Source organism: Siphateles boraxobius, unplaced genomic scaffold (assembly GCF_051911475.1).
Source record: "Siphateles boraxobius isolate OS27281-9 unplaced genomic scaffold, OSU_SipBor_1 7, whole genome shotgun sequence".
Taxonomy (NCBI): domain Eukaryota; kingdom Metazoa; phylum Chordata; class Actinopteri; order Cypriniformes; family Leuciscidae; genus Siphateles; species Siphateles boraxobius.
In genome coordinates, this window is record NW_027509197.1 from 29,628,073 (window position 1) to 29,654,807 (window position 26,735).

The window sequence follows — 26,735 nt, forward strand, 5'->3', positions numbered from 1 at the left end:
AAGCAAAGGGCAATTAATATCTCATTTTACAGCCAGAGTTTACATGGTTTGTCAATCTGGATCTGAAAGGTATTCCATTCACATCCACATTTTGGAAATGTGCTGGGCTATTGTGCCTTTTTAGAATTAGCCTACCTAACCTATCAAAATTCAATTTCAGAGTTTATACACTTCAGAAAATGACTGTCAGCCAAACGATTAAAGAAAGAATTGTCAAACTAAATAATAACCCATCTTTTTATTGAGCTGAGATGAGTGAAATTGATTTCTATGTTGTGATAAAAAAAAGAAAAGAATCAGGTGTGCAGTGCAAACACTGGTATTGGATAATTTGAGTCATTTAAAGCAATCTTTGCTTGTATTGAACTTGAAATTTTATTTAAAAATTCAGTAACTCATAATTTAAGCAAATTAAATTAGTCAAGCTTTTCTTTTCTAAAAAAAGATGGTATTATTAATGCTGCTAAATACTAATTAAAAAAATGACGGTATTTCATTGAACATTTAATATTAAAAATAGGGATCAGAATCAGATTAGCATTATTTTTTGCAATAACAATATTTATCTATCATAAAAGTATCTCAATTAGGACGAAGACATTAAGCACATTTTTCAGTATCAAGAAAACACCCCAATATAATTAATATAATCAAAACCATTTAGCATTTTTTTATAAAACAATATTTGTAGACTCTTCAAACAACAATTGGTGAATCTACTGAAAACTGTATTTAAGCTATAGTAGAATTCTTTAAAATAAGTAGACTTTATAACTGCCTTTTATTTCTTATTTTATTTTATTTTTTACTCTGATTCAGAAACAGGCTTCCATATCTATATAGTAACACAGATCATTTGACTGCAAATAGCTCATTCCTCTTTTTCCAAAAGAAAGAAATGAGTGGTATTATAATGATACATTTTACCTTGTGAAAAAGATACAAGACAAAACACGAACATTTCAGGGGAGATAGCAAAGTACCTCAGACCTGGCGTATTAAATCACTAGAATGGGGACAATGTTCCCACCGTGCTCCACAAAAGCACTAACACCCATCTCCCATAGTTGTGCAGGGTCACCCATTGCACTGAATGGGCCCCCTTTCCCCAGCTTTTGGGGGCTTCACCAACAACACCATCAATGGGAATAGTGTTCCTCCCCCACAATGGGCAAATCAACTGTGGGAGCATTTTGGTCTCTACCCTTTTTCCCGTCTCCTCATTGAAGCCTCCTTGGACCGAACAATGCCAAAGAAAAGATGCATGCCTTCACGTCCGCTTACATACAACTGCATCCCTCCCTTGACAGCGGGGCGGAGAAAACCAGCTTTACAAATATTAAAATGACAATCCACCATTCACCATGACAAACGACAAACAAATAACTTGAGTTCTCCAACTGGAAGCATTTTCATCTAGATACGCTTTCCATTTATTGAAGACATTTCACCACTCGTCTGACTGGCAGCGGGAAAAGACGGAAATTCTTAAGAGAAAACTTCAGCCTGCTAAGGGACACGATTTCTCGATTGCTGAATAGGTGTGATTAAGGAAGTATAGCATTCGTTTAATTAGAACCCACAAGAGTGCGCAATGCGTCTCGCTTGATTTGTGTAAAAACACCTCCATGACAACATAAGACATAATTGTCAGTTCCCAGGCTTAATTGTTTGTTGAATTTCAGCTGTCGTCTGTCTGCAAGACATTCTGCAAAAAACAACAACAACAAACGCATTGACAAGATAAGACTCCAGACAAATTGAGCGCCTTCAATCACATCAAGTATTAATTAGGACTGCAGAAAGCGAGCAGCTCAGCCGTATCTCAGATCACATTTCACAGACCGAGTAGTGCGCAGCCACCCGTCCACACCAGGTTTCTGACATTCAGAATGGTTGCGCTATGGACAGTTGCACATTTGAAAACAATATTTGACCGGGGTTTATCAGTAGTGAACAGACCAAGACGATAATCCAGCACCACAATTTGTTTTTCCAGTTGAGACCCAGTTGAACTGTTTGGGGAATACACTTAATTCAACACACCCCATCATCCCTCCCCCTCTGCAAACAAAAGATAGCAGGGCATTCCTATAATATTCTTGAGAAGAGGCTAAAGGCCCCCAAACTCCTTCTGTTCCACCCCTTGATAGCAAGAATAATAATGAAGCAATTCATGAAAAGCAACAATTCACACCAATCACAGCATCAAAATGGAGAACATCACAAAAACCTTTATTCCCTTTCAGAGACGGCCTGGGAACACCATAAGCTAAGTTTCCTCTTTCAAAACCAACGACACCATGGTTTCAGGATATGTTGCATTTCCGCCTGATAATTCTTTGAATAGTTAAGGTAGCACTTTTGTGTTGAAACATTTGATATCTTCAAAACTCTTTCTCTCTCCCACTCTCTTACAATACTGGTAAGTTACAGGTGTGACACGGCTCCAAAATAATGCAATAAACATTAAGAACATAACAGAACATTTTACAAAACACCCTAATGTGCATTACTAATCACAAAAATAAGAAGAAATTTATTTATTTATACAAAATAAAATCATGAGATGTGTCCACCAGGGACTTTTAGGAATTATGAACTCAGTCTCATAGGACATATATGAATATCTTGTAATGTTTTTCACTGTAAATTATAGTTTTTACTCACAAAATACATACATTGACAGTATTTTAAAGTAAAAAAAATATATAATGTAATGTTAAACCATTTACAGTTTTTCACTGTATAAGGTAACTGAGTAATCAATTAATAAAAGAAAGAACACATGCGCATGGTTTCCAGGTTAGGAAGATTAAGTAAAACAATGCATGAAAAATTTATGAAATTTCTGATTGGGGAATTAAAACTGCCTGTTTATCAATGCAAGATAACGGAAATATCCTGAAAACTTTTTTTTTTCCTTGGACATATAACCAGTCAACCCTCTGTGGACACAGTGAAGCTCAAGTTGCCATTGGCTAGTACTTTTTTTATTTTACTTGCTAGATTTTCCATGGAATGCAAGAACAATAATACAAATTAAATAAACAATGCTTGCAGGATTTTCAGGTAGATCTAAAAGTAGTTAAATACAGAAACTGAATAAAATAATCAAATGTAAAATAACAATGCATAGTCTTCACTGTCTAAATTAAATATATTTGAATCCCTATTAAAGTTATAAAAGTTATTCAGTCAAGAGCAGTGAGTCTTTTGTTGTTTGATTAACATTAAAAACACAGACAGCAATATTATTTGCTGTCACTTTAAGACAATGCACGGATTCAAAATACTGATACTGTTACACAACACGTGCTGTCTTTCTTGACTGTTTAAGTTTACTTAAGACATAACGACTGTTTACTATAATACTTGTCATGACTGGCATTTTGAAATAATATTATGGGAAATTGTTCATACAAGTGCAAGAAGAAGTAAAAGAGAACTCAATTTAGTATTCACACGTTGTCAGACATGGCTTTCTGCTTCGAATGTGTGCGTGAGTACTGAAACGAGTTCTCTTTTGCGTCTTCTTGCGCTTAAATTTTAAAATTTCTAAGGCTTAAAAATGCATGCAAATGTAAAGAAAAATGCATGAAAATCCAGCACTGGCCTGATCGAGATCTCTTGGCCATCGTGCAGTCCTTATTGTCGAGCCCTGCATATAGATCTAGCGTCTATTCTCTACACATGGCATGTGTAAGCATCTCTTTGGTAATAAAGATCTCCGTACTTTCACCAAAGCGGCCGTTTACCAGGCAGTCTGCGTTTCCACCCTACTGTTTGGTGCAGAAGCATGGACTCCCTACCGCAGGCACATTCGGTGTCTTGAGGGTTTTCATATCAAATGTTTGCAGCGTATACTAGGTGTCACATGGAAAGACAAAATCTCCCACACGGACATCCTCCAGCGCGCCAACTCCAGCTGCATGGAAGCAATCCTTGCTAAGCGGCAACTGCGATGGGTCGGACACGTTATCCGCATGCCCTCCCACCGCCTTCCCCGGCAAGTCCTCTATGGACGGATACATGCAGCCAACAGGAGACCTGGGGGTCAGAAGCGTCGATACAAGGATCATCTCAAGGAGACCCTGAAAAGCTGTGGCATCAGCCCTGGAGTTCTGGAAACAAAAGCTGCCAACCGTAAGGCATGGAGTTCCGCATGTGATCTGGGGGCCCAACAGATCGAATTAAAGCGTGCTCAACATAGAACCGAGCTACATCAGCGCAGACTTAAACGCGCACAGCCACAACTATATCCACACCCAGAATCAGCATTCACTTGTCATTACTGCAGTAGGACATGTGGCTCTCTGATTGGGCTTCACAGTCACCTTCAATGGCACCGCCGTCAGCAGCGGTTGCACCAACACTCCAATAATGCATCCTAGAAGTGACGTCATCTTCGAAATCGATGGACAGCATAAGAAGAGATTCTCTACACATGGCATGTGTAAGCATCTCTCATGTTTCTCTTACGTAGAGTGAGCGTGTGAGAGAGAAAGCAACAGAGGACGCTCTCAGCCAAGCGACAGTGCGTAAAGCTCAGCAGGAAATGAAATTACATTTGCACTAAACGTATTTTTTGCCTCTAACTCAATCACAGGCGAGAGAAATCATACAATTAATTTCATTAAAGAGATTTTTTAGTCGGCTAGCATGAAATTTGGTTGCAGTGATGTACTTGCATTTTAGAGGGTTGCCAGTAGGACAATATCACAGATGATTATGCTAAATTAATGAAGAGAATCGTGATCAAGATTAAAATACAATTAATTGTGTTCTGTGTGAATGGAAAGTTTCACAAAGGCTAATTACAGCACTAAGAAGTGACTGTTAGAAACCTTCCTTTAAATATGGTTTAAAAAAGTCTCAAGCAATGTGTCAGGTCAGAAAGTGTCAATCTACATTAGTGGTTACCGCACGTACACCCTTCTAAAGTGCTTTGAAACACAGCAGTGTGCATACAAAAAGTGAGTTTGATCTAGCTCTTGAGTGTGAAATAAAAATCAGTCTAGCAAACATGCCATTTCCCTCGAAAGCTAAAAACTGACAATAGAAAGGGTTTGAAGAACCTGAATGATATCGACTCATGAATGCCTCAGGCACAGCGCACAAACGCACTTTAGCTGGAACATATTAGCAGACCGGCTCTTATGGAAGATAATTCAGTAAGATGAATTCTGCCTTGAGAAGATCTAATATTCAAAATGAAGAAGCGCTCTAACAGAGAAAAGAAGGTTTAAAACTGTATTTTGAAGAACTGTATCATGAAGAAACCGCTAACAGCTTTTCAGAGGGAACATAATAAATGTGTATAGCCTAGCTTTAAACCTCTATTAACCCTTATCCTCTCATCATTAACTCACCCTCATGACATTCCAAAACTGTGATTTTAATACTCCTGCTGAACACAAAAGGTATTTTGAAGATTGTTGGCAACTAACGTTTCGGTGACCATTGACTTCTTTTAGGTTCCACAGAAGAAAGAAAGTCATACAGTTTGGGAACGAAATGAGGGTGAGTAAAAGATAACAGAATTTACATTTTTGGGTGATCTTTCGCTTTAAGCTCAGATAACTAACTAACTAACTAACTAACCCTAAAACAAGGCAGAAGTACACTTGACATTGAAACTCTATTCCATGCAGTCATTTCTACTGCCAGTCAGATCAAGTTCTTTCCCATTAAACTTTTATCCACACGGTCCCCTCTCAGATGATGATTTCGCATCAGAAATAATTCACATGGCACATCTTATATACACTGCTAAAACTTTGATAAGGGCTACTAAGTCATCAATTCACAAGAGCTAATATTCTTTATACTGATATCAAATGCAAATGATCAGATTTCCTTCCATTTTCAGGTCTCGTTACTATGTATGTCACTCACTATGGATGCATGTAACCAATGTCCAAATAAGGCTACTACTACTTTACTTTCAAACTGACAAGGGATCTCATAAGATCATTACACATGAAAACCTACTTTACATTCGAAAAGAGAGGCCTCATGCACTATGAAAACACATGAATCGACTGGCACATGTGGTAGTGGTGGAGGGGGGAGCTGTATGAATATTAATAGTCATACACAAAAGCCTTTAGTGGACCGGCAAACAAACAGACTCTTTGGTTAAGAGAGACGTTCACAAGCCGCCTCAAGCACACGTAGACAAATACAATAGCTCCAGACTTCCTTCATCATATGAATGATGACAATCTACTGTGGAGTGACCGACCCCTCAAATGGGTCATGCTATGACTATAAGGACACCCTTGAGGTTTTCTCTCGAAATTGATTTTGAAAACATAGTCTGATCCTATAGAAATCATTATCAAGAACCCAAGAAGAAAGAAGCATAATTAATGATCCCAGAGACCAAGAGACATCCTTTTCCAAGAGACATCCTTGTAAACATTGCGGTGAGTGGTGTTTAGGTAGAATAAGTGGACAGATGGTACTTGACTAGAATTAGTAAGTTTGGATGAATATATATCTGAATCCCCCTAAGGAAAGACAAGGTAAACATACTAAACCAAACAACTTTAAATACGAGACATATGATTATTTTAATTTTTTTACACTACCACAATCAAGGATGAAAAGGGTATTTTTTAGGGAATACTATACCAGGGGAATGTTGCATAAACGTAGTTGCACAAACAAGTTAGTTCACCCAAAAAATCTGTCATACTCACCCTCATGTCGTTCTAAACCCGTAAGATATTCGTTCATCTTCGGAACGCGATTGAAGATCTTTTTATTGAAATCTGAGAGCTTTCCGTCCCTCCATAGACAGCTATGCAACTTACATTTTGACACTTCATAAAGTTGTTCATAAAGAGACTTGATCTATTTATATGATGAACAGATTTACTTTATGCTTTTATTCACATATTAACACTGATCAGCAAACATAAACAGAAGCTCAACGTGCTGTGTAACAGAAAATTAACCTTGTTGTTTCTCGAACTTAAAGCGAACATGCTTGAGCTTCTGTTTCCCACAACTTATGTGTGAGTTGATGAAAGTTTATGAAAGTTTTATATGTGAATAAAAGCCTAAATTAAATCTGTTCAGCATATAAAGTGATCGTGTCCCTTCAGAAAATTTAGGCTAAAATGCTTAATTCTTATGGATTAGTTTTACAATCTCTTTATTAACTTTTTGAAGCGTCAAAGTGTCAGTTGCGTAGCTGCCAATGGAGGGAGATAAAGCTCTCAGAATTCATTAAAAAGATCTTCATTTGTGTTCCGAAGATGAAGTTTGGAACAACATGAGGGTGAGTAATTAATGACATCATTTTAATTTTTGGTTGAACTATCCCTTGACCAACTTTCAGTTAGTTAGGGGTAATCAGACTTACTTTTTTACGTAACAAAGACAAATCTATTCTAATCTAATATCTATTTTTATAAATAAATAAAATCTATTCAAGAAAAATATATGGTGGCAAACTTGTAAGCCGTCTTCCATTTAAGCCCAGGGTATTGAAGCATTTTCTAAACTAATGTGCTGCACAGGATGATCAGTCTTAGCCTACATCAAACCTTGTTGTACTAGGAGAGCATCTGAGCTAGCGTATCTTGATCTATAAAAGCCCTTTGATTTTAGCTTAAAAGAACATCAAATCATCTATCATTTACCCCTACTTAGCCAACAATGTGAAATCTAAGGATTGGAGCTGATTTGGACTGCTCAATCATATGTTTTTCATTACAGTACAGCGTTTTCAACAAAGTTGTTGTTGTTGTTACCCTGAGATGAACCAAAAACTGTGATTAGATGCTTCGGGTATGTTTGATTGCAGGTAAATCTCCGAAGGAAAGTAGATCTTCAGGATTTAGAAGCCCTGATTTAAAATTGCGCCAGACCAACAGGTGATTTTCCTTCTCCAGCATCGGCGTTTGTGTAATATCATACAGCTTGGCTTTGGCTGTAAGACTCGACACTGCCCCCTACCGTTTTTGGTCAGCAATACAGTCTATGTTTTGTACACCTGCTCTCCGGTTCGTAAAGAAAACTAGTGTTGAACATTACATCATTTACACCAGACTCAATCATTTCAATTCAAATGATTTGAAAAAAGCAAAGAAAATGAAACCAAGGTTTAAAACTGCTAGGTTTTCATTTATTGAGGAAATTGAAAATTGAGCCACTATAGGATAACAAAGACGAGACACAGATTTAGCTCATTATTAATTCGCGAGGCTGACAAATTAAGCGCCAGGCAGATCGTAAACTAGAAATGTTAGGTATGCAGATATTGCCAACAATAATCGGTTCAGCGCCAAGCCAACCTACACTTCCTAAAAATCATTGTTTTGTTCTCATTGCTGACCGCAGTATAGCCTAGTACTTTTTCTCATAACTGGTATTTTCTTTTTTTATTGTAGACTGCTGATTTAGGCATTGGCGCCCAATTGTGTTGTAGCCTAAAGCGATCTTAAATTATAGAACGAAAATAAACTTTAATGTTGCTGTTGTAGCCTATGTGCCTATGAAAAATAGCATAGGTTGTATTCAAAAAGAGTCTTCTCTATACATTTCTTAATAACATCATCATTCATCATTGCACATAATTCACATACGGTTATCTGACAGCTGAGTGACAGCATCCTTCACTCACAAACATAGGCTACTACTGACTGAAAAAAAAGATATACAGTTTTCTGTATTTAAACAATAAGCATAAGATGAATAGCTTTTCTGTTAACGCTGTGTTAAAGTTGCTCGAAAACACAAAGATATAGTAGCCTAGCCTACTGTAGCCGAGAGATGTTAAATCCTTCCCTCCACCTTTTCTGAGAGACTATTCGCACATCCTGTGCAAAAGTAGATTATTCTCGGTGAAAAGTAAGCATATGTCCAAGGAAAACCCCTCAAAAGGGTCCAAACGATGATAAAAGAGAGTGAAATATTGCGTGTTTTACTGGGAGCTTATGAAGGCGAACGTTTCGATTCCAAAGCAAAATTCCTCGGATCTTGAACAGAACGTGAGCAGCGAGTAAATTCCTTGTCAGGATAAAGGAATACTCAACTGAATCTTGTTCATATAAAACGTTCATGTTCTTTAATAAAATGAGAGGAAAGGACTGTTTAAAAGACATGACATTCCCAATGAGGGTTTTGATCCACATAAAGAGAGAAAATCTGCCAATATCCGTTTTTTATTAGATAACCAGGACTCTTCGATAATTAAAAAAAGCAATATAAAAAAATACTGGTTCATGCAAATCCACTGGCAATTGAAAATAGAGCTTGAAATTATTTGAAATTGAACAATAATTTGAATTTGGAAAGAAAGAAAATAAATTAATGTAATTAGCGAATAGATATGCTATATTTATGTTCTTCGCAAATAAAAAATCACAGAGAGTCGCTAAAATGTTGATAGTCAGTCAAATCTGACCTTAGAAGTTCTAAAAGTAGCCTACTTCACAATATCATCCTACACCAAGAACATTAGACGCGGTTTCTATAGCCTTGTAAAGGTGAGGTAAAACTATCTAAGAGAGTGTTTTTACCTTCTGATGTCCTTTTTCTGAAGTAAACTCTATCGTACGTAAAACGCAATCTCCTCTTTGCGCAGGTCTCCTGTGCAGTATCCCTTTTCTGTGAATGACTTCCACCGATCGACCTGAAGCAGCTGCTTTAGTGCTGTGCTGGAAAGAGGAGGCTACTACAAAAGGACAGCTGCAATTCAAACGAATAGGGGTGCAAACTCTGCTATGAAGCTCCACCTCAAATGTTTGGCTCAGTGTCTGCAATATCTGATGAAGTTCTCATTTTACTTTCTAAAGACATTTCTGTAATAGAAACCTTGTTATGCTATTCCAAATGATCAAAAAAAATCCTCTTTTGGGATTCAGCAACACCCCTATATCCAGCCTGCATAGTCTGTCCCTAGAATCGGTGAGGTACCATGGCAATTAATTAACTGTTTGAATTGCACTATGTTGCCGAAAGTAGCAATGTGTCATATCAACATGTCTTGGTTTTGGTGTTGTGCAATCAAAAAACCCTGACAAAAATGTGCTACCATGTCATATGGGGATGGCATGATACTTGTATGTAGCTATCATGGTACATACTATTATTACGATTACCATATTCATATATCCAAGGTGTTTACCTGGCTGCAAGCCATTTCAAGGAAGTATCAAAGGATGTTCAAAAACACATGGGAGGCTTATTACAGTATATGTGTATAGCCTATACTGTAAATATAGATAGGCCTATATAGCCTATGTACCCAAATATAGTGGGCAACCTTTAAATGTATGTTTATATAAATAAAGAAAACACCATGTGTAAATCTGTTGGCTTGACTCTTGAAAGTTGCTTTAATTTTTGATAACTGTCACATTACCTATAGGCTGTGGAAATACGCTCAAACACTGCAAGCTGCAATATGCATTAGGTATGTGATGAGGGAGGTGACTCAAGAGTCAAGACAGTCGTGTGGAACCAACCACTGTCACATCCAGGTGGTGGCACTACAGTGTGTCTGCAAATATATAACGGTAATTATTAGTGTACAGTAGGCCTATTATATAATGCCTTCCTTAAATAATAAGGCATATAAGAACATAGGTATTACAAATTTATGAAATAGCAACACTGAGTACTTGGAACAATTTGAAAAATAAATTATTTAAATTTATTAAATATGAATTTATAAAACTGATATTTCTGACTGTTAATTCTTATTAAGCTGCTGATAAATTGCTAAGGCAACCATTGACTACAGTCAGGCAAAGGAACTTGTCCGAAAGAATAGTTTATTGATTATTATTTAGCTGTTCAATCAATTTGTACGCCAAACTGGGAGGATGCTGTTTTAATTGAATAGTCAGTGGGTTAACATAATTTTACATTTTGTTCTAAAACAAATTACACATACATTAAATCTGAAATTTGAAGCCGCCCGCTGTGTTTAAAAAAAAACATAGGTTGCTAACAAGTTGTTAGCACCTTAAAAAAACTTGTTTTATAAAGTACAGTATTTTACAGTTATTTACAGTCAAACTGTAAATAACATTTCCACTCTTTACACCACCACCCATTTATAAAATCGCTATGAGTTCAACAAGGTCAAACAAGTTTACTGTATAGGTTTTTTTTATATTCAATTATATACAATCTTAGCTATAGCTATAATTGTGGTTATATTTTCTGTGTCAACTCCATTACACAAATTATAAAGAAATAATAAGTTAATTTCCCTCATTGTATAGGTCGAGCCATTCAGTGCAACACCAGCAATGGTTCTTTGTACAATAGCATAATAATATTTTGTTGACTTTGCAAGATTTCCAGTGTAACTGTGGTTCATTGCATTGCATAGATGGAGCTAAAAGGAGTCTTGAAACCATCCTGTAACTCAGTTCATTCAATCATTGAACATTCAGATTAATTCAAAACAGGTAGACTCATTATTTTCAGCTTTGGAGCTTTTTTCAAGAACCATAAGTCATTTGAATACTTTTCACCGTTTCTGCATGGATGAGAAATAATTTACATGAGCTAAAATCACACACTTTCACAAGTATGTGTGTGTAGGCTAAATGGCCCCGTTTACGCCGCCCTTAATAAACTACATTTCCGAAGAAACTACATTTCCTAAGAAGCCCTGCGTTCTCCAGGGATTTGAAGGAATATGGATTGCGCTTGCGTGGCCAGACGTGGCAGCGGCATCATGGCTTCTTGGAACCGATACGGGAGACGTAGGAGACTGGTCGAAATGTTCTTATTCTTGTCATTGGTGAGTCTTTATAAGGAATCTAATGGATCAATAATATGAAATGCGCATATCGGACAGATGTTTTGTATCTGACGTAAGACGAAAACGAAAGGAAAAGGGAATGATCTTCTGTCCCTCTTGCAGCAGTAGCTCAAAGTTGACAGCAGAAGAGAGAGACTCAAGATCAATCCTTCTCATTCATCAGTTCTCAGGTCTTGTTTTTGGTGGTTATACACCTGAAACTGTGTGATTCACATGCCTGAAATATCAAATGCTCACCATGCAACTTTCTAATGTCAAATCGGATTCAATATTGGTAATATCTGCTATAAAACGAGCATTTCTCTCATTCCATTAATGCATAATGCTTTAATATGTCATGTTAGAGGTTTTTTGAATTATTGTTGAGGTCCTGTTTGGGTCAATGGTTGTAATGAATGCCTATTATTTTTTTCCAGGTTATATTAAAAAATACATGAAGAATGCATACAATTCAAGCACTTTATGCTCCTGTTGATGAAAAAGCTTTGAATTCCTTAATTAAAGTCATTTTGATATTTTTTTAAGAACTTAAAGTAAAAAAAACAAAAACGTTTAGGTTGTGTAACTGTCTGAAAAATTTCCAAAAAAGAGACCTTTTTAAAAGATTTATTTTTTATTTCTCAAAAAGAAGTGAAGGGATTTCGTAAAAAAAAATATTGTTAATATGTGAAAAAGTTTTGTCCATCCAATCAAAGTGAAACATAGCAGACCCCTTTAGACCCCCATGACTGTGTGTCGTTTAGTTTTTAACTTTTAAGTCTTTTTATGAAATGGCTCGTTTAGTTTATGACCAGTAGGGCCTAAAGAAGTATAAAAAAATAATAACTTGATCAATGTTTCGAAACTTTATTAAAAATAGTTAATATTGTAAGTTGTGTACAGTACAGTGTATTTAAGGTGATCATGTTTGTATTTTTTACTTGATTATGTAAACTATAGCACATCTTCTTCTAACACACTTCTAAAATAATTAAATCAAAATTGAGTGTTTTTCATATTGTTTATGATGTAAACATGAATTCAAAGATGGAATATGATTTTTTACAAAATATTTTTTAGCATCTTGACCCATTTATAGCATGGACTAGTATTTGACAGGTTCCCACATTACTGATTCACTATCAACAACACATGAAACCATGGTTGAACCAACTAACTTTCCTACTTCTCTATTATTATTATATTTTAACTGCATCTTACAGTTTGTGCCAGGGCAAGGTTTATATTTACAGTAGCAATGTTATTTAACCTTGATCAGAGGTCTTTCTTGTTCTGCTCTTAATGAACATGACAGAAGTGAGCTTGTAATGCTTAAAGCAAATTAACCCTCATTTACTTCAGTTTAAAGTGCATTAACCCTGTTTCACAACTGATTTGTGAATCAATGTGGGCCGTGTCCTCAAAACCAAACTCTAATAGCTGCTCGGCCACGTCAGTCAACTCTCATTACGCAGGAGCTTTCCTGTTTCACATCCTGTTCTGTTTCTGCCACCACAAACAAAGGTACTCTCCTGAACTGTTGGAACTTTTTGGTGGTTGGGTGGGGGAATGGAAGCCTCTCTCTGTTATCTGTGCTTCCCTCCAGCCCTCCTGCTTGTCAGAGCAATTTATAAAATCTCTTAATCTTGATTAGAGGCACCCCACAACCCCCTCTCTTCCCCATTCCACATTGCTTGGTCCAGCAGCACACTGTGTATGGACACGACTATAGCTGTGTTGTGCACCTACAGTAAATAACAACTCATTGTGGAGAACGTTTGTCTCATAGATTGACTGTTTCAGTTGCGGAGTCATTTCCTTCTGTTTATGAATTATCTACGTCAGCTTTGCAGAGCCGAAGCCCCCCCGTGTTGTTTGGCTCAGCAGGAAGACTAGGCATGTTTGAGGAGCGGCACGATTTGTGCTGAATCAGTAAGACCTTAAATGTGAAAATGAGATTCTATTTATTAAGCAGATTTGCAATGACGTTTGCGCAGTGTATGGTAGATGACAGCTTACGTTGCTGATTAAGCAAGATGTTTTGGTGTTGAATGTTGATGTATGACCAATCTTTTTGTTTCCCATGCTGTGCAAAACATGTCAGCAAGTTCCACTGCTGAAACGCCGGTGTCCTCGAGCGGAAGATTTAATAGCAGGAGCAATAGCATCCATAAACCACAGTCAAAGATAACATGGTGGACATAATTAGATCATTGAGGAATTATATACTGTGCTATAAAGTAGAGCCTTACAAATTCTAAAAGTTTAGTGTAGTTTTCTTTTTAAATTCAATAATGATCTACTGGTAAAGGAATAGTTTGCCCCCAAATGAGAATTTTATCATTGCTGACTTACCCCCTTGTTATTGATTTTCTATCATCTCTGAACTACTATAGTTGATGTTAGAAGGTAGAATGTCTGAGCTTATGGTTTCCATGCAACTGAAGTGGATAGTATTTTATAAGGGTTAGCTGTAATGCATACAGTAGTTCATATAACTTGGTCGCTATTTTCTAGTATTCTGAAGCCATGATCTGTACGAACAATATCGTTCATGTTTGCACTGATTCAGTCATGAGATTTGACAATAAATAAGTACATTTTAAATATGACACATTTTGGTCTGTCAATCACAAAAAGCTATCATACGTCTCCTGTGGAAACATAAAATATGAAGAGAAAAAAACTGGGCTGGCAATGCAAACATAGGTGATAAGATATTTTCATTACGTTTCATGTACTATTATATACTATTATAACCCACTATCAGCCTTGCGATGCTCTTCTTTATCTCCAATGTCATTTAGCACTTTGGTGTTTCTTCTCTAAAATTTCTGAATGGATTTGAGGTTAAAGAATAGATTGCTTTTGAAAGAAATGGAAAACCATGTTTCTGTTGTAAGGATTTCATTCTTCTGCATGTTGCTGAAATCTTTGTCATATCTGTCTGTTGAAGAATCTTTTATTCCCAAGTTAATGATTTACAGACCATCCCTGTTGAGTTGAAGAGTCCACACGGATTTCCTTGAAAAGCAGCAACTAAGAGATTCAGCTAGGAATATGCAGAAAAACCCCATTCCTTCCTTGCATGTTCTATTCATTCCCTTGAGCCAGAGCAGCTCTTCACATGAAATTGTTGCGCAAAATATACTTTTTTTTTCTCCAACTTGTTCTGTTCACTTTAGATTGATCGGCAGGAGAGTTATCAAGCCTGTCTTTTAAAGCTGTTCAGTGGATGATTCTAACAATCACAGTTTTGTGCAAAAGCTGGGGTTGTTGAGATAATGCCCAAGTCGAACACCACTGCTCAGGGAAAGCCAAATGAATGTCTTTGTAACATACAGGACGTGATGATTGCCAGATAGTAATGGGCCGACTCTATTGGTCGACTGTCAGGTTTAGACAGAGTGTTTGAAGAATAGGTGGTGCACCAAAAAGGGATGGAAACCTGATGTGACTAGACATAGAACACTAACTCTTTTGTCTCTGAATGGAGCTGAATGCTGCAGTTGTCTCTGTACTGAAACTGTTTGTGTCTTTGTATTCTGTCCTGTATTTTAACATTAGTGTCTCTTTTAGCAGTGCAAAGGCTGTAGAGATACTTTTTAAAATGTTTAAAAAAAATGTTGTAAATGTCTAGAACAATCATACCACAATACTTCTATCATTTGCAACTATAATTTTACTCAAGGTTTATTACAAAAAAGTCATGTTTTTTTCAACCTCTCCCTGACCTTTAGAATTATTCAGCCCTTTTTTTATTTTTGCTTCCATGCCTCTAAGACTTCAATGATAACACTTCCAAATGACTGCATTTTGTATTTTATTTACGGGAAGAGCGTTTGCTGTCTGGTTCAATATATTTTGCATTGCTTCATTCATCATTAACTGTTTCCCCACCAGCGTTTTTTTTTTTTTTTTTTAGTTGCTAGTCCCCGTCAGCATTTTTGACAATTTTCACAAAATTTTCATGGCCCCCAGAATATTTTGTTGTATGAATATCTGAACATGTAATATATCAAAATAAAGAATAGCCTCTGCTTTTAAACAAAAAAACTCTCGTTTTATTCTAGCTTAAAGCATTCTTTTTTTATCAACATTTAAATGTGGGTAAGTTTCAGTTAAAAAAAGCAAAATTTTGAGCAAAAAGCTAAGAAAAACATGTTTTTGTCAAAGACAAATGATCAAAACATAGATGGAGGGTATCGAGTCCATCAACACCCTCAAAGCTCATCCTGGGCCGACATTTTATTCAATAACATTACGCAGTTTTGTTTTATATGCTGTTTAATGTTGAGGATCGTGTTCTTTTGCATACAGTATTGTATCTGCTTACGTATACCATCGCTCTTTTCTGCCTCTTCTTCACATGTCTTTTGATCAGGGTATTCTGTACTCTTTCAGAAGATTTCATAGCGCCCCCTACCATATAACAGTGAAAACACTGAAAGCCGGAATTTTCCATCAATTGCGGGGAAACGCTTTCTCATAAATGGCAATGGCAGGGAAAGAGTTAACAGGCTTTTTGCAAAGCCTGAATTGCATTCTTTTTCACAAACTAATCTGTGCTTAAATGTGAACTTTGGGAACAGCACCCGTTTTGACTGAATTTATATATTTATATTTTGTTTAGAAATAATAGCTTATTATAATTTTTTCTTCTTACTGCCTAATTTAAACATTTTGAAGACCAAATAGGCATTGTCGACGAGTAAATAAGAGTGGTCATGTTCATCTACCTGATGTCAGGAGGAGCAATAGTTCAGAGCGAGACATTTCAGCTAAGTCTTTTCTCTTTTAAAAACTTTCTGAAAGCAAGCTGGTCATTTCAAATACTTCAGTGAGTAGCTCTGGCATTTCTTCATAATGCATCACCATGTCTGCTCCCCCTGTCAGCACGGCTGAATTCAGAAAAGGTGTGATTTCCAGGTCCCTCAGCTTTGCAGTACTTTAATTAGCCCTGACTTTAATATTCACACTTTCGCTGGCACCCAAGGTGCTGGGGCGGCTGGGATGTCACCCTATCAGCAGAGGTTGTCCACTCAACTGGACCCCATTTGCTCATACAGTGGAAATGAAAAGCACGCCACTGAATGAAACTCCTCATTTCAGGAAGGAACAGATCGTTGTCTCTGATCCTTGTCCTTTTATCTTTAATCCACAGAAAATAAACTTTTTACTTACCACTGGCAGGTGAATTGAGAAATGTATGTAAGCCTAATATATAATCCGTGTTGGGTGTAATTAATTATAGAGTTATCCAATTACTGTAATTTAATTACTTTTCCCTTGAAAAAGTAAAGGATTACTCTTATTTTTTTGTAATTTACAGTTACTACTGTAGTAATTGCATTAAATACTGTATACAATTATATATAAAACAATAGTGGTTTTAATGTTAAAATGTATGTTTTTAATGTAACCTCCCTTTACACACTTTGGTCAGTTCAAGAATAATATATGAAATTGTAAAATGTTTATTTGAAAAAAATTAAATTGTTGCTCTTAGAATTCAGAACTCAATTTTTATTTATTTACATTCTGCACCACTGGTGGCACCAAATGGAATTGTGAAGGGTCTGCCGTCGTTCAAACAAACTGGTAGTCCTAGGTCAAACTCACGCCATTAGTTGATCTAATGTTGTTACGCCAGGGACAATCATGCCGCTCAAACATATTACAATTCCATTTGGTGCCACTAGTGGTGCAGAAAATTACCTTCTTTACCTTAATTTACTCTGCCTGCATGAGGTTTCCAGTTAAAGGGAAAGTTCACCCAAAAATGAAAATTTTGTCAGTATTTACTCACCCTCATGTTGTTCCAACCTCGTAAGACCTTTGTTCATCTTCGGAACACTTTATGTTCTTTTATGATATTTTTGATTAAATCTGATCACTCCTCCATAGGCTTCTTAAAGGATTGAAGCTTGCCAGCGACTAAAAGTTATTAAAGATATCGTTAAAATAGTCCAAGTGACTACAGTGACTCAATCTTAAGTTTATCAAATGACGAGAATACTTTTTGTGCGCAAAAAATAAATAAATAACGACTTTATTTCAACTATTCGTTTCCTTCTCTGTGGGCCTCGAGTCAGTTCACTAGTGATATAGTGCAGTTCTTCTGTTGTTATACGTCACACGCATCACACACATGACCAGCGTCGGCCAATAGTGAGCCTACGTGTGACGTAGCTCTACGCTATCACACTAAGTTAACTGACTAGAGGCCAACAGAGAAGGAAATGAATAGTTGAAATAAAGTCGTTATTTTTGTTTGTTTTTTGCACACAAAAAGTATTCTTGTTGCTTGATAAACTTAAGTCACTGTAGTCACTTGTACTATTTTAATGAAATCTTTAATAACTTTTCGGGGCTGGCAAGTTTCAATCCCTTAAGAAGCCTATGGAGGAGTGAACCAGCTCTCAGATTTCATCAAAAATATCTTAATTCGTGTTCCGAAGATGAACGAAGGTCTTACGAGGTTGGAACAACATGAGGGTGAGTAAATACTGACAGAATTTTTGGGTGAACTAACCCTTTAAGACCTGGGATATGATAATGCTAGACTATCAGAGACTTTTTGGATTAAAGGGATAGTTTAAATTTAAATTCTGTCATCATTTACTCAACCCCAAGTTGTTCAAAACCTGGATGAATTACTTTTTTCTGCTGAACACAAAAGAAGATATTTTAAAGAATATCAACTTAATTTTACGGTGAACTATCCCTTTAACGTTGGTCCAGATTTAATGGTGTTACTAAACAGAATGTGCAGTGATGAATTGAGTCAGGTCACTGGCCATTGTCTCTATGTAGAGAATTTGAGTTTTGATTTTTAATTATGCTTGTCTTGGTTTGTCATTTAGAAAGATGAAGGTTGTCAGTGTCTGAGGCACCCGTTTCTCTCTTTAACCCTTCCGTGTGACACTCCAGTGATGATGCCGATCAATCTTTGCAGACTTGTAGACTTTTTTTTTTTTATTGCATTATATAAAGCTTTTTGGCTCTTTTTTTGGGAGAGAATAGAGAATACATTGTTCTGAATTATATTTTTCTCCTACACTTAAGTTTATTTTATTTTATTTTTTATGGCCGTTTATGTTTTCCACCCTTTATCCTTAGAATTAAATTTCCTAGTTTTTATTGATGCACCTTTAATACACCTTTGCATATTAAATGACCAGAGCACTGAATGCACAGGGATGATGTATTTTTGAAACACAAAATATCATTTTAACGCTTCGGGTTCCATTATTCTGAAGTCAGTGGGTTTTTGGTTAAATGCTTGAATGTTCTGTGGTTAACACAAGATATTTTCACGTTTTATTCTATGACTCAAAACACATTAAAACAGCTAACAAGAGACACTCCTGACTGTAGTCTACTTTTACAGCCTTGTTGTCTTGCAAACTTTTTTGTTACTTTTAGGCTTCAAAAGTTGTGAAGGTCCTTGATAAACAAAATGTGTAAGAATCATCACCTTTTGTTGGTCACACAACCTGTTTGTTGAGGAAACCACAGCGATGCAAACTCCCAAGTGCAGCACTCTATGCACCTGCAGATACTGTTAAAATCAGGGTTTGTGTTTAAAATAAACTTCAGTTGCTCAGTATTAAAGCTGAGTTCCTTCTCAATTCAGATGTTTGTGTAGCTTAGTTTCAATTTATGCTCTTTTTGGACCTGAAAGGAAGTTTTGAGTTCTGAAAGTTAGTGTGTTTTCATAGTACATCAAGCTCTTATCTCAAAAGATCAAGGTAAATTTGGTTTCTTATGATAAAACCTCTTTAAAGTTCAGCCACCTTTAATGTTATGTAAGCTTGACGGTGACTCACATGGGAATTCTGTATTTACTGCATGAGTGGTTCTACAAAAAAAGTTTTTAACTTTTAGTAAAAAAAAAAAAAAAAGTTCTACTTGTGAATTACTGTCTTTGTAGGTTTCTCTTCAATGTCTAGGATGTGGAAACTCTACCGACAGTCTCAAAGGGTGTTGATAAGCTATCAGATGGCATCCCGACAGACCAAATTAGTTTTCTTTCAGCATGTCATTTTGTAAATAACATTTGATCTGTCTTGTCCACTAACGGATGAGCATTCATTTCTACTCATTGTGGTAGTGTCTTTTCCCTTCAAGCATATGGCATGGGGAGATGATAAGGACGTATGATAGGTTGGGTCACTGTCTCTGTTTGTGACATGACCTGCCTGATCTTGTCATTTTCCTCTTCTTTAGATGACAGCACCTTTATCTGTTGTCGCTTTATCAGCTTAGCTCCATCCGAACTGGGAAGACTGATGGAGAGTGTGGCAGAGAGAGCATTGTCTTAAAGGGACATTGTGTAGGAATTGCTCCCATCTAGCGGTGAAGTTGTATTTTGCTTTCAAACGAATTGTGCTCTCCAGCGCCTCGCTTTTTCAAATGCGTGTTGCATCTACGGTAGCTGTTATGTTCCAAAAAGCTATGACAGGATGTCTTCTAATAGCACTTTGTCGAGTTTTCCTTCGGGTGAACAGGTTTTTTTATTTCAAACAAACTGCAACTTGACACAACAAACAAATGAATGTTATAGTATGAATAATAACAATATAGCAATATAGCCTTTTAAACTTGCCGGGGCAGTGACAAGCGCCTCTCACTGCTCTGCTCCTCTGTTTCTGCTGCTTTCAGTTACGTGACGCTGGCTCTGAACGAAAACGCGTTGTGGAAATGCGTTGGCCTAGTACTTTTTGACCCTCTCTGCTATTATAGTTTTTCAAGATGGCGGAACGACATGGAAGCCTCCGTAGACCTACCCGTCACATGTTCATAAAGATAATAAATTCTTTGTTTATGAGGAGAAGTCAGATAATTGGCAGAGGTATTTGTACACCATTGAGGTCTTATTTATAAATACAAATATTGATTTTAGATAATAAAATACCAAAAAAACTACACATAGTCCCTTTAACAGCAGAAATCTTACTTCAGAGCACAAATTCAGGGGCTATTTCAGGGCACTTTTGGGACAATTTGTATTATTTTATTTAACTTTTTTAATGCATTTGTGACCAACCCTGACTTTGTTACGTTGCAATCCAGTTGTTTGTTATCGGTAACAGAGTGATATACTGATGCGATACTTTTATGTTTTATGATGTGGAACTACTTTTATGGTACAGTATGTTGGTTCGTGTTTGTAATGGCTGTTGTCGTTTCTTTTCGGTTTGACACTGTCATGACTACACAAATGCCACAATTATTGTGTCATGCAGTGTGGGATATTTTTTTGAACCACCTGTGGCGTCTGGCCTTGACAGTGAAAAATGATGACCTCTGTCTGTCTCACCTCCTCAGGTCGCAGTGTCATCCGCCCTGCAGGCAGCGAAGGTGTCTCCACTCATAGAGAAAGTCAATGACCACAAGGATTTCAAGAAACTTCTGAGGACCAGAACTAATGTTCTTGTTTTATACACCAAGTCAGGTCAGTCTATCTCAAAACTGTTGTTTTTCAGATGCAATAAAAGTATTACAGCTTTAGCAGCCAAAGATACCAAGATATCTTAATAAACAGATTAATTCAAATCACAAATGACAAATCACAATAGATGTGTTTTAGTATAGTTTTTGCAAATTTTATATTTGCAAAGGGAAAACTTTTTTTTCTTCTCTTTAAAGTTACATTGTACTTAAGTACTGGTTAATATTAATTAACTACATGTACTTACTATAGACTCAGAGTTGAGGTTAGGATTAGGGTTTGGTTTAGGGTTAGGGTTAGTTACCTGTAATTATGCATAATTTACTGTTATTACTATAGTAAGTACATGTAACATGTAACAACCTCATCATAAAATAAAGTGCTACCCTTTAATGAATATTATTAATAAAATTCAACTATAATCAATATTCAAGGAAATACACTAGAAAAAAATAGAGACAATTATAATGTTGCAAAAGAATATGTTCAAATAAATGGCGTTCTTTTGAACTGTCTGTTCAACAAAGAATCTTGACAAAAAAGGTGTCACGGTTTCCACAAAAACATTAAGCAGCACAACTGTTTTCGAACTTTTATAATTATAAGAAATGTTTCTTGAGCACAAAATCAGCTTTTGAGAATTATTTATGAAGGATAATGTGACACTTAATACTATTATGGCTGTTGAAAATCAGTGCTACCATCACAGGAATACATAAAATTTTAAAATAAAATACAGTAGAAAACAGTTATTTTAATATTATTATAATATTTCACAATATTTCTGTTTTTAATGTATTTTTATCAAATAAATGCAGCCTTGGTGAGAATAAGAGACTTCTTTCAAAAACAAAAGCTTCTAAAGGGTTATTTCACCCAAAAATTCTGTCAGTAATTACTCACCCTCATGTTGTTCCAACCCCGTAAGACTTTCGTTCATCTTCGGAACACGAATTAAGATATTTTTGATGAAATCTGAGAGCTGGCTCACTCCTCCATAGGCTTCTAGGCAATTTCATTTTGCCAGTCCAGAAAAGTAAGTAAAAACTAGTCCCAGTGACTACAGTGGCTCAACCATAAGTTTATCAAGTGACGAGAATAATTCAACTATTCATTTTAGAGTTCACGAGAGCGCCACGACGCATCCACGAGAACTGAGAAGATGACGCAGATGGGTCTCGATGTAGTGTTTAAAATGGTTCTAAAGTGTGTATTTCTTGGCTGTCCGAATCATATGGTCCGAATCGTGTGAAACCAACGAGAAAACGTAAAGTGCCTTACCAATGCCGCAAAATGAATGGCTTTCCTTTCACACTTTCCCCATCAAATGATCGTGAGCGTCATCTTCTCAGTTCTCACGCATGTGTAGTTGCGCTATTGTGAACTCAATCAGAGGTCCACACAGAAGAAAATGATTAGTTGAATAAAGTCGTTATTTTATTTTTTTTGCGCACAAAAGGTATTCTCGCCGCTTGATAAACTTAAGGTTGAGCCACTGTAGCCACTGTGTTAGCTATAAACATTCTGGCTTTAACTTGCTCAGCGGGATTGTCTGCTGTTCTGCCATGACAGTATTTAACCTAAAAGAGAACTCCCCATAGAAGCAGATACTTTTGTTATGCCCGAGAATGCAATATGAATGTCCATTGTGATTTGCATTCTGGCAAATTTAGGAACATGATGCATAAAGTCAAGCTTGCATTGCTAGAAGTGTATGTGTTACATGCCCTAAAGGAAAATTCATTGAGACAGCGATGATTCTGCTACAGTATGCCAACAAACCTGTTACTGTATGTCATAATAGGTATGTCAAGTTTGCTTTCACTACAAAAAACATGTTGGCGCCTTTACATACTTGACCTTCTGTACAGCACACTTGGAGTTTTCTCTACTTACCACAAGCATTAGCTGAGTAAATATAAATCTTATGGCCATAGACAGAGAAGAACTTAAAAAACAGAGAAGCATAAAAACTTCAGCACCCTCAACTTAATGTAATGCTTTTCTCTCTCCCTGCCATTAGAAAAAAAAACACTCCCTAACACTGCATATTCATTTGCATCACAAATCTAGCAGGCACTGGGCCATATATGGGTACCGTATGGATGAACGGTCCATAAACAATCTCCCACCCACAAAGCAAGGAAAAAGCCTCTCAAGGTTTTGCTGTGCAAGATTTATTTGTTTCATAATTCACAACTCATTTCAAGCGCAGGAGGTCATTGGATAAGACTGTGTATCGAACGGTGCGTTTGATTGATGGCTGACTAGCGCTGCTCATCTTGTCCATTTCCATTAGATGCATCCTGCTAACTGTGATAGTTGCTTTAGACTATAGGAACACATTCATGATCAGGTGGTAAATAGGCACTTCTCATTCAAAAAGGTATTGGCTTCAACTTGGTTCATTAGATTAAAAAACCAAGATGTACTGATAGCCAGAACCCTGAAATGATTGTACCTTTGACCTTGGCCGGTGTGATTAATGGGAAGAAAAGCAGATTGCAGGTTCAGTGGTGTAGTGTTAGATCCAAGACTCTCACAAATGTGTAAATCTGTGGTGTAGTAAAACTGTCACTGTGTTTTTACACTTAGTACTTTCACGCTGTGCGCTGTTGTTCCGTACCGAGGTGTGTTGGCAAATTGCTTTCATTATCAAAGTGAGAACTATGGGCAGAAAAGCTTATGAAATTGGAGAACAACATTCACTTCACTTTTTTGGATTTGTAAATTATATGTTATTTATTCATTTACCCGGTCTACCCTTTTTATCACCAAGTAAACGTTGTAAATATTGCACTTGCCCTGATGACAACCTTCACCCCACATTTGAAAGAAAATGATGGATGTGCAACAATGTACCGTATACGTATCTATGCATAGACCAGACTGATTTTCTCTCTCACACTCACTCAAGTCAAGTCAAGTACAGTCATCCTCATTTATATAGCGCTTTTAACAATGTAGATTGTTTCAAAGCAGCTTTACAGAGATAAACATATAATTTAAGGTAACAGAGATTGGTTTGGTTTTATAGTGGTTCTTGAAAAAAAAAATTTCCAGCTAAAGTTAGTTTTGATTGATTCACTTCCGTCTAAATGATCATTTGTTATTAAATTAGGGGCCGCTAAGACGACACCGTTCTCTCTAAACAGACTTTAAACGTGAACCTGTGATAGACGCTGATGGCGTTCACATGCGCATTAAGAATTGATTCTGCGGGCAGGCTGCGGGAAAACCTCGGGATAAACAAAGACACTAAAATTAGCGTAGATGCGATTCTTCTTATGATGTAACGAGTACATCAGGATTTAAGGGAAGTGTTCCCAGTTCCGGCTGACCTAATCTAAGCAGCCTAATATTGAATTATAGAAGTCTATAGAGTGTTATGTGAATGCTAGGTCAAAGAGATGTGTTTTTAGTCTAGCTTTGAACTGACAGACTGTGTCTGCTTCCCGGACAATGTTAGGAAGATTGTTCCAAAGTTTTGGTGCTAAATAGGAAAAGGATCTACCGCCAGCAGTCGATTTAGATATTCTAGGTATTATCAACTGGCCAGAACTTTGAGATCGTAACAGACGTGAAGGACTATAATGCGTTAAGAGCTCGCTCAAGTACTGGGGAGCTAAACCATTTAGTGCTTTGTAAGTAATCAGCAATATTTTAAAATTTATACGATGTTTAATAGGGAGCCAATGCAGTTTTGACAGAACCGGGCTAATATGGTCGTACTTCCTGGGACTGGTAAGAACTCTAGCGGCTGCGTTTTGAACTAGCTGTAGTTTGTTTGTTAAGCGTGCAGGGCAACCACCCAGTAGAGCATTACAATAATCTAGCCTTGATGTCATGAACGCATGAACTAGTTGTTCCGCATTTGTCAGTGAGAGCATATGACGTAATTTAGATATATTTTTAAGATTGAAAAATGCGGTTTTACAGACACTAGACACGTGACTTTCAAATGAAAGATTGGTATCAAAGAGCACACCCAGGTTCCTAACTGACGACGAAGACTTAACAGAGCAGCCATCAAGTGTTAGACGGTATTCTAGGTTATAACGTGTGGAAGTTTTTTGTCCAATAATTAGAATATCTGTTTTTTCAGAATTTAGTAGTAGGAAATTACTAGTCATCCAATTTTTGATATCAACTATGCATTCCGATAATTTTGTGAATTGGTGAGTTTCGTTAGGTTTGGAAGAAATATAGAGCTGAGTATCATCAGCATAACAGTGAAAGCTAATTCCATGTTTCCTAATGATATCTCCTAAAGGTAGCACACAGAGATCTTTTGAACTAGCAATGGCTTGGTTAGTAGGCTATGAGAATGCAGATCAGAAGAATTGGATTAATGTGAAAATTCGTTTGTAAAATTATTTAAAAAAACATTAAATATTTTATTGGTATGGAAAATGTTAAAAGTTATTTTCTTTAATTTCATGTATTATTAAAAAAAAAAAGAAATATGGTGAAATCAAGCATTATAATTGAAGCTATTTATAGCATGTGCTCGCTGCGGGTGACATGTAGGCTCAATGTGGGCTTCCAGGTGCCATGGGGACAGTGTTGGAGACCATCCGCGTACACTGGATACAAGCTTATTATATTTAAGGGTGTTACTGTCTCTTCTACAGTCTTCTAAATGTGTTTTTTTGTGTGTGTCCTCAGCTTCGTCTGGAGATTCTCATCTAAAGCTGCTGTCTGATGTGGCTCAGGCCGTGAAAGGTCAGGGTACCATCGCCTGGGTGAATTGTGGGTGAGTCTACATCGATTTGGCTCTTATATAATTGAGTGTACTTTTTTGCTAGCTGACATCCTGATCAAATTGTTGGTGTTTCTCTAATACTGATATTGTGTCTTTATACCAGCTGTGCCGTACTAATATAAACAGCAATATATGCGGTATGAAGGTAATAGATGGTGTTTTTAGTAGGGGTGGGAATCTCTAGGCACCTCACGATTCGATTCGATTACGATTCAGATGGCTGCGATTCGATGCTAAAGCGATTATCGATTGTGTGTGTGTGTGTGTGTGTGTGTGTGTGTGTGTGTGTGTGTGTGTGTGTGTGTGTGTGTGTGTGTGTGTGTGTGTGTGTGTGTGTGTGTGTGTGTGTGTGTGTGTGTGTGTGTGTGTGTGTGTGTGTGTGTGTGTGTGTGTGTGTGAATATAAATACTTTGCTTTAAAAGTACAAAGTAATGACCCATAAAGAATTAACGTGCAACATATTTGATTAACATTGCAAAGAACCAACACGAAAATAAATGTGTGCCTGAACTATATTATATAATACTAGTACGTCTGTTTCATTCATACTATTCTATTCATACTATATATAAAATACTTTTTTTAAACAGTTGTGAAGCAAGTTCAAATTGAAATGTAGTGCCTACTCAGACAGTAGGCGAATGCACGATTTATTATTCATAATTTATTGCACAGGTCATGTTAACATCTATGTCTGTGTTGATTACCTTGTATTCTTGTGGCTTATCTTGTTCCAT

The 26,735-nt window shown here is 36.7% G+C and overlaps 2 protein-coding genes across 7 annotated transcripts in view; one reads left to right on the top strand and one right to left on the bottom strand.

The window, feature by feature from the left end:
• sema5ba (sema domain, seven thrombospondin repeats (type 1 and type 1-like), transmembrane domain (TM) and short cytoplasmic domain, (semaphorin) 5Ba) overlaps nucleotides 1–9,706 on the bottom strand; it is a 149,231-nt gene extending 139,525 nt beyond the window's left edge. For 4 of the 5 annotated variants that reach the window (XR_013197199.1, XM_077216872.1, XM_077216873.1 and 1 more), the window contains exon 1: nucleotides 9,537–9,670. The gene's annotated coding sequence lies outside the window, so the exon portion shown is untranslated. Of the gene's footprint in view, nucleotides 1–9,536 lie in introns of all 5 variants that reach the window. The other variant, XM_077216875.1, reaches the window with a different exon arrangement.
• A 1,949-nt stretch (nucleotides 9,707–11,655) lies between these two features.
• Nucleotides 11,656–26,735, top strand: part of pdia5 (protein disulfide isomerase family A, member 5) — a 58,735-nt gene continuing 43,655 nt past the window's right edge. The window contains exons 1-3 of one of the 2 annotated variants that reach the window (XM_077216876.1): nucleotides 11,656–11,776; nucleotides 21,110–21,236; nucleotides 25,902–25,989. In XM_077216876.1, coding sequence (XP_077072991.1) covers nucleotides 11,672–11,776; nucleotides 21,110–21,236; nucleotides 25,902–25,989 — 320 coding nt within the window. In that variant the 5' untranslated portion in view covers nucleotides 11,656–11,671. The remainder of the gene's footprint in view (nucleotides 11,777–21,109; nucleotides 21,237–25,901; nucleotides 25,990–26,735) is intronic. The other variant, XM_077216877.1, reaches the window with a different exon arrangement.